The following is a 15,854-nucleotide window of genomic DNA, read 5'->3' as shown; positions in this document are numbered from 1 at the left end:
TAGAGGGAAAACTCATAAAGATAGAGGAAGATGAAGTGAAGGGCAAGAGGGCGATAAGAGATATGCTTGGTGGAAGATAAGGAGGGAGACAAAGGGGAGGAGCAAGATCTGATATTATGGGAGGAGGTTATAAAAGGAGAGGGAGAAAAGCGGAAATTTAGAGTGGAAGTAGGCATGAAAGAAAGAAGCAGGAGAGATAGCACGGTACAAACAGATGGTGCAGATTAGCAAGCTAACAAGGTTTGTGATCTACTGAGAGAGTTTCCAAACCTCAAGACAGGAGGATTGCTATCAGACCCCTCCTCTCCCAGGGGTGATGGGAGGATAGTGAAACCATTAGAATGGATGGTTGTGGTCTACCCCTGCAACCAAAGTGGAGGGAGGGAGGTAATCCACCCCGGTCCCACATGCAACACACCACCCCTGGAGGGGGACTGGGCGACACATCCGTGCTGTGGAATGGTGTGTGCTGTGAGGAGTACCCCGATGCGACAGATGACAGACCACGAACACTTTGGTCCAGCGCCGATGTGAGAGGTGGACTATGTATGTCAGAGCCAAAGATATTGAGTTATGGATTGATTCTGGAGTTAAGTAGTTTTGATCCGTTTAACCTTGTTAATCAAGAAGCTGATGAGAATAAAGTTAAGGCTGTTGAACAGTTCAAATCGCCTCCGTCTCTCACTCCTGCCAGAATGAAGGAACCATCACCAATTTCAGAAGAACCCAATCACAGTAATGTCATGATTCTCAGGCTGCTGCTGCTGGACCAGATGTTATTTCAAAACATACCATTTTTTCCCAACACCTTTCAAACCTGCCCCCAATAACCCCAAACTAATCCAAAAGCTGGGAAGAGATGAGAAGAGATGGGGAGATTTTTGTAGGAAACCCTAAAAATAACATGTTATTAAATAAACATTGACTTCAAATGGAGTTTCTAAAAGTAGTTCTGTTCAAAAAAAAGTTTGACAATGCTGATTTTGGACAAACTTAAGTCATGAACAAATAGCATCAGAAAACATCTATATTTAGTTGCATAACTATAAACAGTTAGGTTTACCCAGTCACCTACTCTCATTCTGATTTTACATTGCTTCGAGGCTTTGATCTTAAATCAAATATATTTAACCTTGAAAGATGCTTTCTATATTAATGTATATTGTAGGATGCAAACATTTTGGACTGTAGCTGAGCATTATGATATGTTAAGATACAAATATATTTATGTCCCTTTGAATTCTCAGGTACTGTCCAGCCATATAAAGACACACACATGTGGAATTTTAAGTAGTTACATGTATGCGGGATAAAGAGATCAAATGGAAAATGGGCTGAAATGCTGGTTAGTTTGAATAACTGTAGGGTTAGAAGTAAAACATATGTAAATGTTTAAATATTATTAGTATACTATAGATAAGAAAATTATTGGAAATGTAACTGTATATATAGGTAATTACTACTTTTTTCCTTTTTTGTTATGTGATCAGAAGATTGTAACTCTTATAATAATAAACATTTATATTTAGAGATAAAAGAAACAAAAAAAACCCTGAAAAAAATGTATGAGTGATAAAGGAGAGAGGAATGAGTCCACAGATTTTAAAGAATGAAGTGAGCCTTCTTAATGGCATTTTGTTGGTAGCATGGCTAGGTAAAGGTAAAGCTTCCCCTTGACATTTAGTCCAGTCATGTCCAACTCTAGGGGGTGGCGCTCATCCCTGTTTCCAAGCCATAGAGCCAGCGTTTGTCCAAAGGTAGTTTCCATGGTTACATGGCCAGCGCGACTAGACACAGAACACCGTTACCTTCCCACCATGGTGGTACCTATTTATCTACTCACATTTACATGCTTTTGAACTGCTAGATTGGCAGGAGGTGGGACTAGCGAAGGGAGCTTACTCCGTCGCATGGATTTGATCTTGCGACTGCTGGTCTTCTGACCTTGCAGTATACAGGCTTCTGTGGTTTAACCTGCAGCACTACCACGTCCCTTAGCATGGCTAGTCCTTCCTATTTTAATGTGTATTCTGAATGAGCTTGGAATTAGACTTATTAGAGTTCTATAACCAGTCAATGAATGATTCTGTGTAGTTTGTCTCTCCTCTCCTATTTTGATTCACTTTAGTATATGTTGTAAGAGCCAGTGGGCAGGCTTCTATTTTTATTAATCTTTTTATGACATATTTTCTGTACTTGTCTCATGGGAAATAAAAGTATTCAGCAAGCTGCTCTCTTGCCCATTTACTTGTTTTTCCCCTTAATAACAGCTGGTAAGGCCCAGGATTTTTACCTGACTTTAGCAGTTTAGTTGAGAATGCTTTTTAACTGGAATAAATCGTACAATTCATGTTATAGGACAGACCTGTATATGAACAACTTCAAACGTTCAATAGGGAGACCAAGATAACTATATATTTCATCTGGTGCCTCCAATATGAAATAATGGTAGTTAGAAGACATCAACAAATTGTGGTTCAAAGTGATACAGTAGTAGGACTGACTCATCCATTAAGCAGAATGATGGTAGTAAGATGCCATACCAGTAATAGGTTTGGTAGTAACAGTGTCCCCTCCTCCTCCTGTCATTCCTGTAACTCACCTCATCACTCCCCTTTGTTAGAAGACAGGGCCGTATGTTATGGGGCCTAACCTGTGTTGCCTAGCTAGCCAAACACTCTCAAGTGCAGTGAGGATCCTGTTCTGTTTGCAGTGCTGAAGTATTTGGCAACAGTGGATCAGTTAGCTGTTGTGTATAGAGTATGGTTTGGGGCACCTTGTCCAGCTGAGGCAGCAAAATGTCTGGGGCCAGCAATAACAGAGAGATATTTTTGTATTTCTGTAGGAAAATGTGAATGTAAAGACCAAGTTTTACAACATTCCAAGGTCTTCTGTGGCATGAAATACACATATGGTGAGTTTAAATTATTGCATCTATTTCCAGTTGGACTTGTTCTGTTGAGAACTTCAGTTATAAATGAAAATGCTCAACAGAGCTGTTGTGTATGGAAGAATGTAGAAATGTGTGAGGAGACTTAGGCCCCAAATGCAGGCATGTAGAAGCCACTAGTGGTAGGCCAAAGTATGTAGCAGAGGTTTTACATGTTTACTCTAGCAAAAATGTATAGGACAAAAGAAAGGTAGAAAGCAATAGAAACCCTTCCCAGATTGCTTCATAGATGGATACCCTCTAGGGTTAATGTATCAATCTCAGCTTGTGTTTCGCTTAAAACAAAACTTCCCACAAATAGCAAATGCAGTGGTAACCTGTATGTCTCTGTGCTGTACCACTTCAGAATCACACAAATTAATGCTTCTCCATCAAAACAAATGGGCCAAAAGCCTCTTTCATAGCTAAGCCAGTTTAATACTAACAGTTTAACTTTGGGAGGGGAATTACTTCAGGTTACAAAATTACCATAGACATACCATTGAAATTCTGTTCAATGGGTTCCACTTCAGCAGTGGATTCAGTGTTTACTATTTGCAGTTATTGATAATGACAGGTGTACCTATTCACTCCAAGAAAATAAGACATCTAGGGCAAGTTAGATTTTTTTTAAATATGTAAATTACACATTTGGGGGGGTCATAGGAATGCTAATTTCCTGCTTATAAGAAATTACTAAATATTTTTATCATTCTGTACTCCAGCACAAGGTAAAATTGCTCACTTTTCTGGGAAGTCTCCCTTTTTTTTAACAGTTGCCTTAACTGTTACAGAAGTTTAACAGGTAAATGATTTTCTGACATGGAGCTGAAATCATATGAAGAACTTTATCTGCTATGGCAGGTAGCTGATAAAAACACAGGGGCTCTACCAGGAAGTATTTGGCAACTGTAGCAAAAGTCAAGGACAGATTTTTCTCCAGTGGATAATATCTCATTAAATATCCATCAGTAATCATTATGAGTTTTGTTACCTTGATTTTCCTAGTACTTCTTTATATAAATAATGGTATGTGACATAATAGAATGCAGAACATGTGTGTTGCAATTATTTGGGCAAAATATAAAAGTATATTCTTTAATTTCTTGACGCTGCTACAAAATAATACGATGGCAGTAGTATTTTATAGTATTCATATAATTCCATAACATTTTAAAACAATTTGCATCAGTTAGATGCCACACAAAGGAAGTGTAATATACTGAAAAGTAACAATGTGATTTCAAATAAAATTGACCCTGGAAAATAATTGTAAGATACTGCATTCTAATAAACTCTGATTCTAGCTTTAAAGATAAATTAAATTAAAATATGCTAGTATCTTGCTGTCTTGCTCTCCTGGTAGAGTGGGAGTGATGTGACTAATTAAATAGTTCCTGCTTCAATTTCAGATTAAGTGTGACTTACATGCAATGAGATGAAGTCACATGTAACCCATAATTGAAGCAGGAACTCTTTAATAGAGGCCATCTGCCACTGCTAGTGATGTCAGTACTGCAGTGTTGGCAGCTCTACAGAAGAGTATACTGTCCATAGGGTTATTTTCCTGTGATGGTAACTGCATTTATCAATGAAGAGGAAAGCACATATTAAATGTGGTTCATGTGCACTTCTAAATGCTTCTCAAGATCACTTGTAGGAATACAACTCTTTATTGCACTGGTCTCCTTTATGTCAAATTATCAAGTGGGTAATGGTAAATAGCTGAAAATCTACTAATCCTTCAGGCAGGACTTTCTAATTGCCACCTCAAACATGAATACAAATCACTTTATGCTGGAGATATATGAAACCTGGCTTATTCCATGCTTTCAAAGACCTTAGCTGTCAGGCTTTGTAGAAGGCTGAGCTTGGTTATAGCATAGCTTTTGGAGGTTTTGTTAGTCTTTAAATTGCCATAGGACTTGGTTATTTGGGCTCCCAGCCAAGTGCCTCAGGAGAAGCTTGGTTTTTTATCATGTTGTTGATGTCCCATTAACCTGGCCTTTCAGGTACTGTAGAAGACCCTTGGTCTTCCAGAGAAATACCTTGCTTAAAGAAAGCAATATGGCTATTTCCTTTCCTGAGCCTAGACAGACCAGGAAGCCTTTCAGTATCCCAGTTTAGGAGAGACTAATGAGAATGAGCTTCAGAGTTCAAAATATACACTTGTAAGCAGTTTCAGGACTTGGAGCCAGCTTCAGGACTATTGACAAAAATGGAAGCAGCACTCTATGCTTGTGCAAGGTACTATTGCAACTACTTGATTAAGATAAACCAAAATATTGCATCTTTCAGCTGTGAATGAGATTCTCAGTTTACCAGAGTGTGTGAATCTCTCTCTCTCTCTCTCCCCCCCTCCCCCCCCCCCCCCCGCTGGTTGCTGAGGGTGGATCACAAGGAAAAAAGGGCAGGTAGGGTAGGGGAATGGTGATTCTGGGAAGGATGTGAAGTTCAGGTTTGCTATTCACTTATTAAGGTGAAACAGAGAAGGGATTATTAAATTATTCATTAATGCATTCATTCAATTGATTCATTGATTGATTGATATACAGTACTGTCCCATTACGCCAAGCTTTACATTGTCTAGTTTACAAGATTAAAACTTACAATACTCAAACTCCATAATAAAAAATAATTCAAAAACTATATGGTGATGCAATTATCAGTAATTAAACCATAAATATAAGCAACTCTATAAATCTAGAATTACTAAAGAGAAAACATTTTGAAAGCATCCAGGAGGTTCAGCTATTTTATTAGAGTTAGTGCTAGTTGGGGTGGGGATGGAATGGCAGGTTGTATCAAATCGTATTGGATTAGAAAAAAGGTGACTGCTCTTTGACAACATAAAACTAGCAGTTATTCAGCATTGTATCTACCACTGATCAGAATCTCTGGTTCCCTGGAGATGTACAAAGCAGATTTTTAAAATCTGCAAGGCCCCAACATGCTTTGTATGTCATTCATACAACAACTAGGGAGTGGAGCTGCCCTACCTGTCCCCCTGCAGCATCACACACGGACTGCTGGCTTGCTCTCCTGGATGATCATATGTGGTGTGTTGATATCTCCAAGGAGTAAACCTAGGTATGAGCAGCTGGTTGCATATGGAAGTTCCATATATCTGCAAAGAGGTTTAAACTGAAAATAATTTTAAATGATGCACCTAGTATGCAATCAATAGATGGCAAACTGGAACTTTGCCGATTCTGGATGTTGGTAACATTACCATATTGACTTCTGGATTTTTTTCTTAATGAACTAACTTTCCCCCCTGTAATAGACGAAGATAGTACTGACAGATTTTCTCTTCCAGTACTTGGGTGTGACCTGTTAGTAAAATATGTTCTGCAAGCAAAGTGGCATTTGATAGATGGGGGAAATTTTATTTCTATATTATTAACTACTTATCGTACTGTTTACATTGTGGTGGCAATTAGAGGCTCCCTTTGAGAACTACTGATAGGCCTTGAAAACCAACCGTGCATTACTTGAGGATAGGTGGGAGACCCTAGGATCATGTCGTCCCAAAGCTTCTAGGGAACAAGACACTTTTGAACAGCCAAATTAGTTTTCGTTGTCAAAATATAAGCACTTTAAATCTATAATGGGATGTGGTGACATTGTTTCATTGTGTAGTTTTGTGCAGACATTTAAAACAATGAGTAAGCAGAAGTTCCCAGTAACCCCAGTAGGAAGGAGCAAGCTGTATGTGTGCTCTGTAATTCCTAAAAATCAGGTCACTGAGCATCTTCCTGCACTCTGTCATTGGCAAAATCTGAACAGGCTCTATGCGTAGAGGACATGGCACAGTTTCTGTTCAACTAAATCAAGTTCTGTTCTGTTCACATGAAATGAAATATATAGAAACATCTCTGTGCTGCTCTATTGCTAAGGAAAATTGTGATCATTTTATTTATTTGTTTTATTTTGAAACAACAGCTTGTTTATCTTTAAAAAATAGCTCACTTGTAGCACTCCTGGGACTGGGACTCTGTGGCTGTGTATAACTTAATTGGTTTAAAAAAAGAAAGATAACATTCTTTATTCTGAAACCCTCTTGCCACAGTTCTGAAGGCAAAGATTTTGTCGGCTCATGATAAAGGCTCCCATGCTGAGGTCAATGTGAAAGTCCAGAAAGTATTGAAATCAACAAAGCTAAAGATTTTCCGAGGAAAACGGATTCTTTATCCAGAATCATGGACTAACAGAGGCTGTACCTGCCCAATACTTAATCCTGGTATGTATTCATTATGACAAGGACATTTTAATCATTTGGATATATACTTTTAAATTTACACTTCGTTACTTGTCTCCAGCCTCTGCACGCTGATTTTATCATTCATGTATACACAATTAACTTAGGTCTCATATATCCCAGCTTTCTAAAAGCTGCCTTTTGTGCACAGATTCATTTTTTATTCCACATGTTTAAAGTTAACAAAAAAAGGGAGGGAATAGATGCTTCAGAAACCTAAACTGCCAATCACTTTTCTTACTGATTAATGTAACTGAATGTGATGCTCAATGAACCTTTCAGTTTTAGCTTCTTTTGGACTTGTTATATCATGCACTAATCAGCACATCTAAGCCCCGACACAGACTTTGTCAATTTGAATTTTCTCTCAAAGTTGCACACATGAAGAATTCCCTCCCTGATTTTCATGTAGATGTGTAAGATAATGCAACCATTTTTTCAGAGAAATGAAAGATGTTCCCACCACATCTGCTCTGATCATCTAGTAAAGCAAAATACACAGTCCCTGCAACAAAGAAAAATCAGACTTAAACCTCTGATCCAACTCCAGTTATACATATAAATAGTTTTCAAACAGAACTAGGTACAGCTCCCCTTCAATAGCATGGGACATCCAAATGTGTGTCTGGATACGTGTTCCATTGACAATAATAAAATACTGACAGACAACATCTACATTTGAAAATGTGTCTGGAAATGCAATGGATTTGTAACCACATTTTGTGATATGGCATTTCGTACAACCGCTATAAGCAGATCAGGCAGTGTGTTTCAAAAAAAACTGTAGGGCCTTGAGCATCTGTTATTCTTTCAAGTCGATTTTAAAAAAGAATTTTCACTGACAAACTGAAAATATAATAATTAAAGCATTTCACAAAGAATTAAAATGCAGTTATAGGGCATTAAGCACCAAAGGGGGCAGATTAACGTATTATATAGAATGTTGGTCTTGAGTCATAAGAGGCACATGGTAAAATGTGGCCAGTCTGTGTCTCTCCACCTAGTTTATCCTCATAAAATTATTGTGGGGATAAAAAAGCATTACCCCAGTTAAGAGCTGGAGTTTGTTGAAAAAGGGCAGGATATGCATGTATGAAATAATTTAAATATATCTAACAAGGAAATTGACTAACAAGCTTAAAAGCAAGGTTTCCAGGAATTATGGAAAGCATGTACAACCTTGGAGAACAGGATAAACAATTCTGCTTATTTTTATAATTCCAGATATAACAGTTGTGCTCATTAAAAGTACGCAAGTAATAGAGACTAAAATTGCTCTCTTGTAACACTATTTTGTGACATGTTTTATTTCAAGAGAGATACAAATACCACTGTTGTCGCAACTATGTGATAGTATTTTGCAAATAGCAATTTTAGAAAATATAGCAGCCCGTAGGAGCAGAGATTTTTCTTGCACCTATAAATGAAATAAAATATAACATAAACTTAACACCAGTGGTTCTAAATAATTCTCATACATACACACATATTTTCCCTTTATAATTATGTATATAAAATACTGTTTAAATATTAGCCTAATAAATACCTGTATATTTTATTTGCAGGCCTAAAATATCTTGTTGCTGGATATGAAGATGTTCAAACAGGGAGACTCATAGTCAATATGAAAAGTTTTGTTCAACAGTGGAAACCAGCTCTGGGGAAAAAAGTGTTGGAGATTTTAAAAGACTGTAGCTGAGAGAGATTTCTGCACAAAGTGCAAATTTCAGGAATAAAACATCTATGAAAAACTGGAAAGCAAGGGAATAGTGCCAAATGTCTATAGAGAGGGTATTCCAGTCTTAGCTTTTCACCCTGGCTCTCAACACACTGGTCCAGTTGTATCGCTTAAGAAGACATTGTGTCTTGCTGAGTAAAGCCTCAAGAAATGGATTCCCTCTAACAGCTCAAGTTCAATATGCAAGGGGAATAAAGAGTGTGCTCTAAAGCCAACAATCCGTGAGTGCACAGGTTGCATCAGCTACTGTTTGAGCTCTTCCCTTTTGACTTTCCCACAAACCATCTGTTTGCTGGGCAGGAGAACTATAAGCAGAACTGTAGTGTTCTCTGAACTGGGCCGATCTGCTTAGAAGTAAGCCCCATTAATTCAGCAGGATACTGCCTGTCATCTGGCTGGAAGTAGGTCCCATTACTTCAACAGGGATGCTTGTGAACAACTTAAGTTAATATGGAATGTAGTGTCTAGCTTTGTTGTCCCACACTGAAGTATATGGGACTTGCACTAACTGAACTATTTGAGTGTTGGGACCTCCTTTTCATGTTTTCATGTTCTTTGGAAGAATGTACAGTCAATACACAGTAATGAACAAAAAGACTATCATCATTTGTATCAGTGCAAATATAAAGAGAAATAAACAGAGTTTGTTGGTGTGATTGTATCATACTGTAATAAAGAGGAAAGTTTAATTAGATATCTACTCCAAGTTTCTAGGGCTACACATGCATGGAAGTTACACATTTTAATAGGGAAATTCCACTGGAAAACAGACATGTTGGATCTGTAATATATCACTCATGTTTTTCATTCCATTAAAATTAGTGGGAGAATTTGGTCATGACTAATTGAATTCAATGAGACTAACGTGTGACTAACTTAAAATTGACCACACCCATAAAACCATGAAACTGTAATACCTAATTAGAACATTCCTTTACCAAACAGAATTCTGGGACATTCTTTAAAAACAATTCATAGGACTCTTATTTGGAGCACTTAAACATGCTGGGTCAAACTTTCCAGTCAATTAACATAATGGGATTTTGTTTCAGCCACCAGAATTTAACTCTGTGTTTCTGAGTTACTACAAATGAAAATGGAGCATATTTTTATGACAAATTTGTTTTTTAAAAAAGACCAATTTCATTCATGCTTGATTCCAAGTATAAATTGGAACTTCCCTCCTGAGGCATTACACACATTTGATTGTATAAAGCACTTTACTGCCTGCCCCGTCCAGTGTGAAAATTTTAATGTTGGGAAACAAAGATGGCACAGCAAAAAATGTACACTGAAAGAGAAGCACAACAAAACTAGTGAGATAAAAATGTTTCCTTAATGTCTGGCAGTTGCTACTCAGAAAAACTAAGGATAAAATTTGAAAAACTAATATATTGCATTGAAGTTTCAACTTCAGCTTGATGTTATAGGGACCAGCTATGATAAGACTATATACATTAAAGAAAAATCTTAATAAAATAATGATAAAGTTTTCCTTCTTGAAATATGATGAATTAGTTCATAATTCATGCTTGACTTGGCCTTTGGTTTTTAATAGTACTTAAACATGAAGTTTTCTACATGCAGTTCATACTGTTCCACAGGAGCAAATAATGTATAGGATATATCAAGAACCGCCATTTGCATTATTAAATTCTGCATTTCTCTGCTAATATATAAATAAGTAGAGTTACAAAGCCATTTCAAAACAAAGTATCACATTGTTTAATGGATTATATGTGCTTTTTTACTGTGGTTCTGTGGATTCACATAAATGATGCTGTTCCAAAATTTTGATTTGTATCTTATGTATACAGTATATGATTTGAAAACCATGTATTAAGAATTTCGATTTTCAGTATTCTCTCTAATGCCAGTGGATAACATGACAAGTAAAATTGTAGATATCACCTGACTCTGAGAAGAAACCTTGCAAAGTCTGATTTATGCAAATGAATCTTGCTACCTGAATTAACAATGTAAAGAAGGTAAAGAACTCTTAGAATATCATATCATTATTTCAGTGAAAAGGCTTTCCACATTTTCAGCACATCCACTTATATTATATGTCACCATGTGCCATCAACGTATGGCAACTGACTTATTGCAACTCTATGAATGAATGATCTCCAACATGTCCTGTCCTCAACTGCCCTGCTCAGCTCTTGTAAACTCTGGCCTGTGGGTTCCTTAAGGAGACAATCCATCTTGTATGTGATCTTCCTCTTTTCCTGCTGCCTTCCATCTTTCCCAGCATTATTGTCTTTTGCAGAGAATCTTGCCTTATCATGATGTGCCCAAAGTAGGACAGTTGCAGCTTCAACATGTTTGCCACCAGAGATAGTTCAGGCTTGGTTTGATCTAGGACCCAGTTCTTCATCTTTCTGGCAATCCAGGGTATTTGCAAAGCTCTCCTGCAGCACGATATTTCAAACAAATAATTCCCCCACCCCCATCTGCTTTCTTCACTGTCCAACTTTCACACCCATACATAGTGACAGGGAGTACAAGAGTGTGGATAATATTGGTCTTGGTTTCCAGTGACACATCCTTAACCCTGATCATCTTTTCTAATTCCTTCATTGCTGCCCTTCTATATGGGTCATTTGGTGATATCCACGTGTTCAGCAGCCTGAACATATATTTGCAATAAACAGATTGTAAGCTTTGTAGTTTGCAGGTTTTGGGATTCCCGGTATGGTGTAGTAGATAGAGTGATGGACTAGGACTCTGGAGAACAGAGTTCAAATCCCCCCCTTGGCCATGGAAACTCACTAGGTAAATATCTTAAATATCTCACTTACTTACTTGCTTATTTAGCTTCCATTACTGCCAGGGCAGTACTCTGTGCAGTTTACAACAGATAAAACATCAGACTGAGATAAGAATAAAATGCTAAAGACAGTAATAACAAATTAGTAAATAACAATAAAAAATAACTATGATAACAGATGCGACAACCAAACCTTGAATGCCCTATTAGGGTTGCAATAAGTCAGTTACAACTTGACAGCACAGAACACATGCAGGTGTTGCAGAACTATGTGAGTCTTTCTTCTGCTTCATTTCTGTCCCTAGACTAAATTTTCCATTTGGTTCTGCTTTTTCTCCTACTTTTGCATTCTAGTCACCTATGATTATGAGCATGTTTTCATGTGATCAATTTCCTTCTGGTTGCTTCCATTTCATCTTCTTCAGTATCTGCAATTGAGCATAGATTTGAATGATAGTTATATTGATAGGTTTTCCATGCAGTCCAATTGATATCCGTCAGACCTTGTATTATAGCCATTAACTGCCTGTGCCACATCTTGACTCAGTATTAAATCCATCCAATTTCATCTGAGTTTCATTTCCAAAATAGAACACTTTATAGTTATCTAATTAAAATATCCCTGTCAGTCCATTTTAGATTACTGACACCAATCACTGCAATACAGTGGTGCCCCGCATAGCGACGATAATCCGTTCCGGAAAAATCGTCACTATACAGATTTGTCACTATGTGGAACAAAGAAGTCCATAGGAATGCATTAAAACACGTTTAATGCGTTCCTATGGGCAAAAAACTCACCGTTCTGCAAAAATCCTCTGTGCGGCCACCATTTTCGCTGCCCGGTAAGCGAGGAATCCGGGCAAAAACACAGCGGGCGGCCATTCTATTTACCCAGTGGCCATTTTGGAACTGCTGATCAGCTGTTCTTAAAACATTGCTATGCGAAAATCGGTAAGCGAAACGCTTACTGAACATCACGCTTACTGAGCGATGTTTTACCATTTAAAACATTGCAATGCGATCGCAAAAACGATCGCAAAAAACACATTGCTATGTGGATTCATTGTTAAACAAAGCGCTCGTTATGTGGGGCACCACTGTATTTATACATTTCACTTCTTGCTTTATGGTTTCCAGCTTACCTTGATTTATACTTCTCACATTTCATGTTCCAGTTGTATGTCTTATGCAGCATTCACATGTTTCTTTCATTTCTGTACATGTCAGCAACTAGATATCTTTTCAGCTTTATTCTAGTTGAGTCCTTAGCAACAAAACTATTAAGAGCCCGAAAAACCCACAACAACCAAAGCTATTAATATTTGTCCTTTGCTCTTACCCAGTAGCTGACTGAGTACTTTCTGACTTATGACTTTCATCTTCCAGCACTATCTCTTGTTTCATTTTGAACTGTCTCATAATAGGGTTTTCATGCTAAGGAAAGTTCAGTAGTTTACTATTACCACATTCTGTTCAGTACTAACAAAGGTAAGCTTGAGTATCACCACCATTGCCTCATCAGTGTCACCTTCAGCTAATACTGCTGGCCATTAGCTGTCACACCCATCACCATTGGAGCACCATTTTCAGCACAGCTACTTACATATACTTATACAACAACTCTCAATTTCACATATGACAAGCTGACTGTAGCCGAACTAATGATGGCAGCCCTAACTATAATGCTGTAAAAGTTCCTTTAGAGAAGGAAATAAAAAGATATGCTTCCTCATTTCAGGACTGATAAATATGGACATAAAAGCTGGTATTTTGAAAATGGGGTGCTTAGCAACATAGTAAAGAAACATTAGTTGTTTTGAGAATGACACTCTTCCTAACTTTATTTTCTATGAGGCATCAGTAGATCACATTTTTCATTGTCAAGGGATTTGCAGGATGATTGTGCAAAGATTCAAAAAGAGATGTTCAGCATGCATTCCATGGTTATATTAATAAACTCATGGGAACATAGTGATTCACATTATTTGCTACATTTTAATCCCTGTTAGGAAGATGAGACCGTGAAAATAGACATTATAGTTAGTGCTTCACTTAAAAAAATTATTGTTTCAGCAATGCAATGCAACAGAATGCCAACAGTCAAAGGATTTCCAATGCTGGAGAACTTGCCACTTCTAACAATAAGCTCTTATAGAATCCAACTCAGCGCTAGGTTATTGACCATGATACTGTCACTTTAAATTTCGGAGCAGAAATTAAACTGTAGTTTAACTGTAGTTTCCTAGTCTGTCCACTACTCAAAGTTGGTTCTCATTTGTGCCAGATACAAAGAGGTAGAAACTACTATGCTAAGATGGGATGGTATCATTATGCCATGTACTGTAACACTCCTAGGAAAATGTCCCTAGTTGTTGAAGGGGAGAAGTAGCCAAGGAGCATTTTTAGGGAACAACAGATGGGGTTCTGAAGCCTGCAATTTGCTAGGGTGAAATGCCATTCCATCAGAAAATACAATCACTTGCTCAAGGTCACATAAAAAAAACCTCTGTGAGAATAATGTTATTAGTATGGATGTAAACATGCACAGTATGTAACACTGTTGGTGCACTGAATTTCTCTGATTTGACACCCATTCTTGTGTGGAATCACAATTCCCATCATCACCAGCTATCATGTCTATTCATGCTTATTGAAGGTGATAGCATTTGTACTCCAAGACATCTGGAGACTCTAGATCATGGAATAAGTGTATGTTGTAAAGATGTCCCAGAAGTGAAGATGCCATAAGATGCTCATAACATGCTGATCTTCACCAAGGTTGGCCTACACTTCCATGAAAATTCCAAGGGATTGTTCTTAGTTCCCTGCTAGCAGGGAGTGCATAATATTATGGTGATCATCCTCTGTTTATACCTTGTGCGTGAGTTGAACTCCAGTGTCCAGGAAAAGTGTCACATGAGGACAAAGAGCTGTGTACCAGGAGCTTTTCAACTTATGAAGACAGCAAGTGAATCTTTCAGCAGGCTGTGGCTCAGTGAACATTTTGCTACTGAAAAAGGATTAGAGTGGAATAAAAGCTCACTAACAGGAAACAATCTGAACCTTAAAAGTATAGCATGTCTGGGGCAAAAGAGATGGCGACTTACCTGTATTGAATGGAAAATTATACAGACAAGTTTTATTTCAATATACTGTAATTACTTCTGTTGGCTTAATCCTCATGTTGTTGAAAACAGTGGAACAATAGGCACTAGTGAAGTATCTAAACAGAGAGTTGACCTTGGTGGAAATTAACACAATTGTGGAACAAATGTGTAGTTTAAATTTTAAGTATAATTATCTGCTTCTGTAAGAATAAGGGGCTGTCCCAAAGGCACAAAACACCTTTATACATGCCTCAGGGCCAATTCTTGGCACATTTAAAATATAGTTTGCAGATAAGCTACCAAAGTTGCTGGCCCACAACGTTTTTTAATTTCTTGATGAATTTTATTTTCAGTGACTGCGAGTTCTAAAATCTAACTCTGCAGAAAGGTCAAAGCAGCTCACAACTTCTTTCCCACAGTTCAGTAAGAAAAATATTTATGAATGTCCCTTACTAATCTGAGGGAGGGCAGGACCATAGGGAGAAAAATGATGCGGGGAAAAATATCTCTGGAAATATTCTATATATGGAAAGAACTTCTTCACATGTTGCAACAATGGTATAAACTAGTGTTTATGGCAAAAGATTAGCAGGTGCTGATTTTAGAGTTCAGCATGTTGGTGCCCTTGGAGAAATATTAACTCCCAGTATACAAACAAGTGTTCTCAGCTTGGCAGTTCCCCATCCCAGACTCCACCAAAGGTTTCTTGAATTCCAACAGACAGTCTTTTCCTGGCAGCTGTCCCTGATATCCTTCTACGCCATTTCTAAGCCAAGTGTTATGAAATATCAGATCCTCTACAGGTACATTCACTCACCATCTTTGCCCACTTTTTCCCTTGCAATATCTCCCTTTGTTGATTTCCCTCTGTTGCTTCTCTGTGGGTTTGATTCTTTAATATAATCTGTTTAGGTTTTGAACCCATTATTCATATGCCTTTGAAGAGAAATACAAGGAAGAAATTGAATTAAAATAAATCTATCAATTACATGATACAAAACAGAGAAACATAAAGCAGGATGTGGACAACATTAGGTACCCTG

General features: G+C 37.6%; 1 protein-coding gene and 1 long non-coding RNA gene across 5 annotated transcripts in view; one reads left to right on the top strand and one right to left on the bottom strand.

The window, feature by feature from the left end:
* NTN4 (netrin 4) overlaps positions 1-10,856 on the top strand; it is a 55,831-nt gene extending 44,975 nt beyond the window's left edge. For both annotated transcript variants that reach the window (XM_020815610.3, XM_020815616.3), the window contains exons 8-10: positions 2,846-2,914; positions 7,002-7,172; positions 8,756-10,856. In XM_020815610.3, coding sequence (XP_020671269.3) covers positions 2,846-2,914; positions 7,002-7,172; positions 8,756-8,889 — 374 coding nt within the window. In that variant the 3' untranslated portion in view covers positions 8,890-10,856. The remainder of the gene's footprint in view (positions 1-2,845; positions 2,915-7,001; positions 7,173-8,755) is intronic.
* Positions 1-15,854, bottom strand: part of LOC110091494 (uncharacterized) — a 42,303-nt gene that overhangs the window by 8,779 nt on the left and 17,670 nt on the right. The window contains exons 2-5 of one of the 3 annotated variants that reach the window (XR_013536653.1): positions 15,629-15,747; positions 14,579-14,714; positions 8,737-8,847; positions 8,463-8,607 (exon numbers count right to left, since the gene is read on the bottom strand). This is a non-coding gene — a long non-coding RNA (uncharacterized LOC110091494). Of the gene's footprint in view, positions 1-8,462; positions 8,608-8,736; positions 8,848-14,578; positions 14,715-15,628; positions 15,748-15,854 lie in introns of those variants that run through there. The other 2 variants (XR_002302492.3, XR_002302496.3) reach the window with 2 other exon arrangements.

The sequence above is a fragment of the Pogona vitticeps genome, chromosome 5 (genome assembly GCF_051106095.1).
Source record: "Pogona vitticeps strain Pit_001003342236 chromosome 5, PviZW2.1, whole genome shotgun sequence".
Classification (NCBI taxonomy): Eukaryota; Metazoa; Chordata; class Lepidosauria; order Squamata; family Agamidae; genus Pogona; species Pogona vitticeps.
This window is presented reverse-complemented; position numbering and strand designations above follow the sequence as displayed.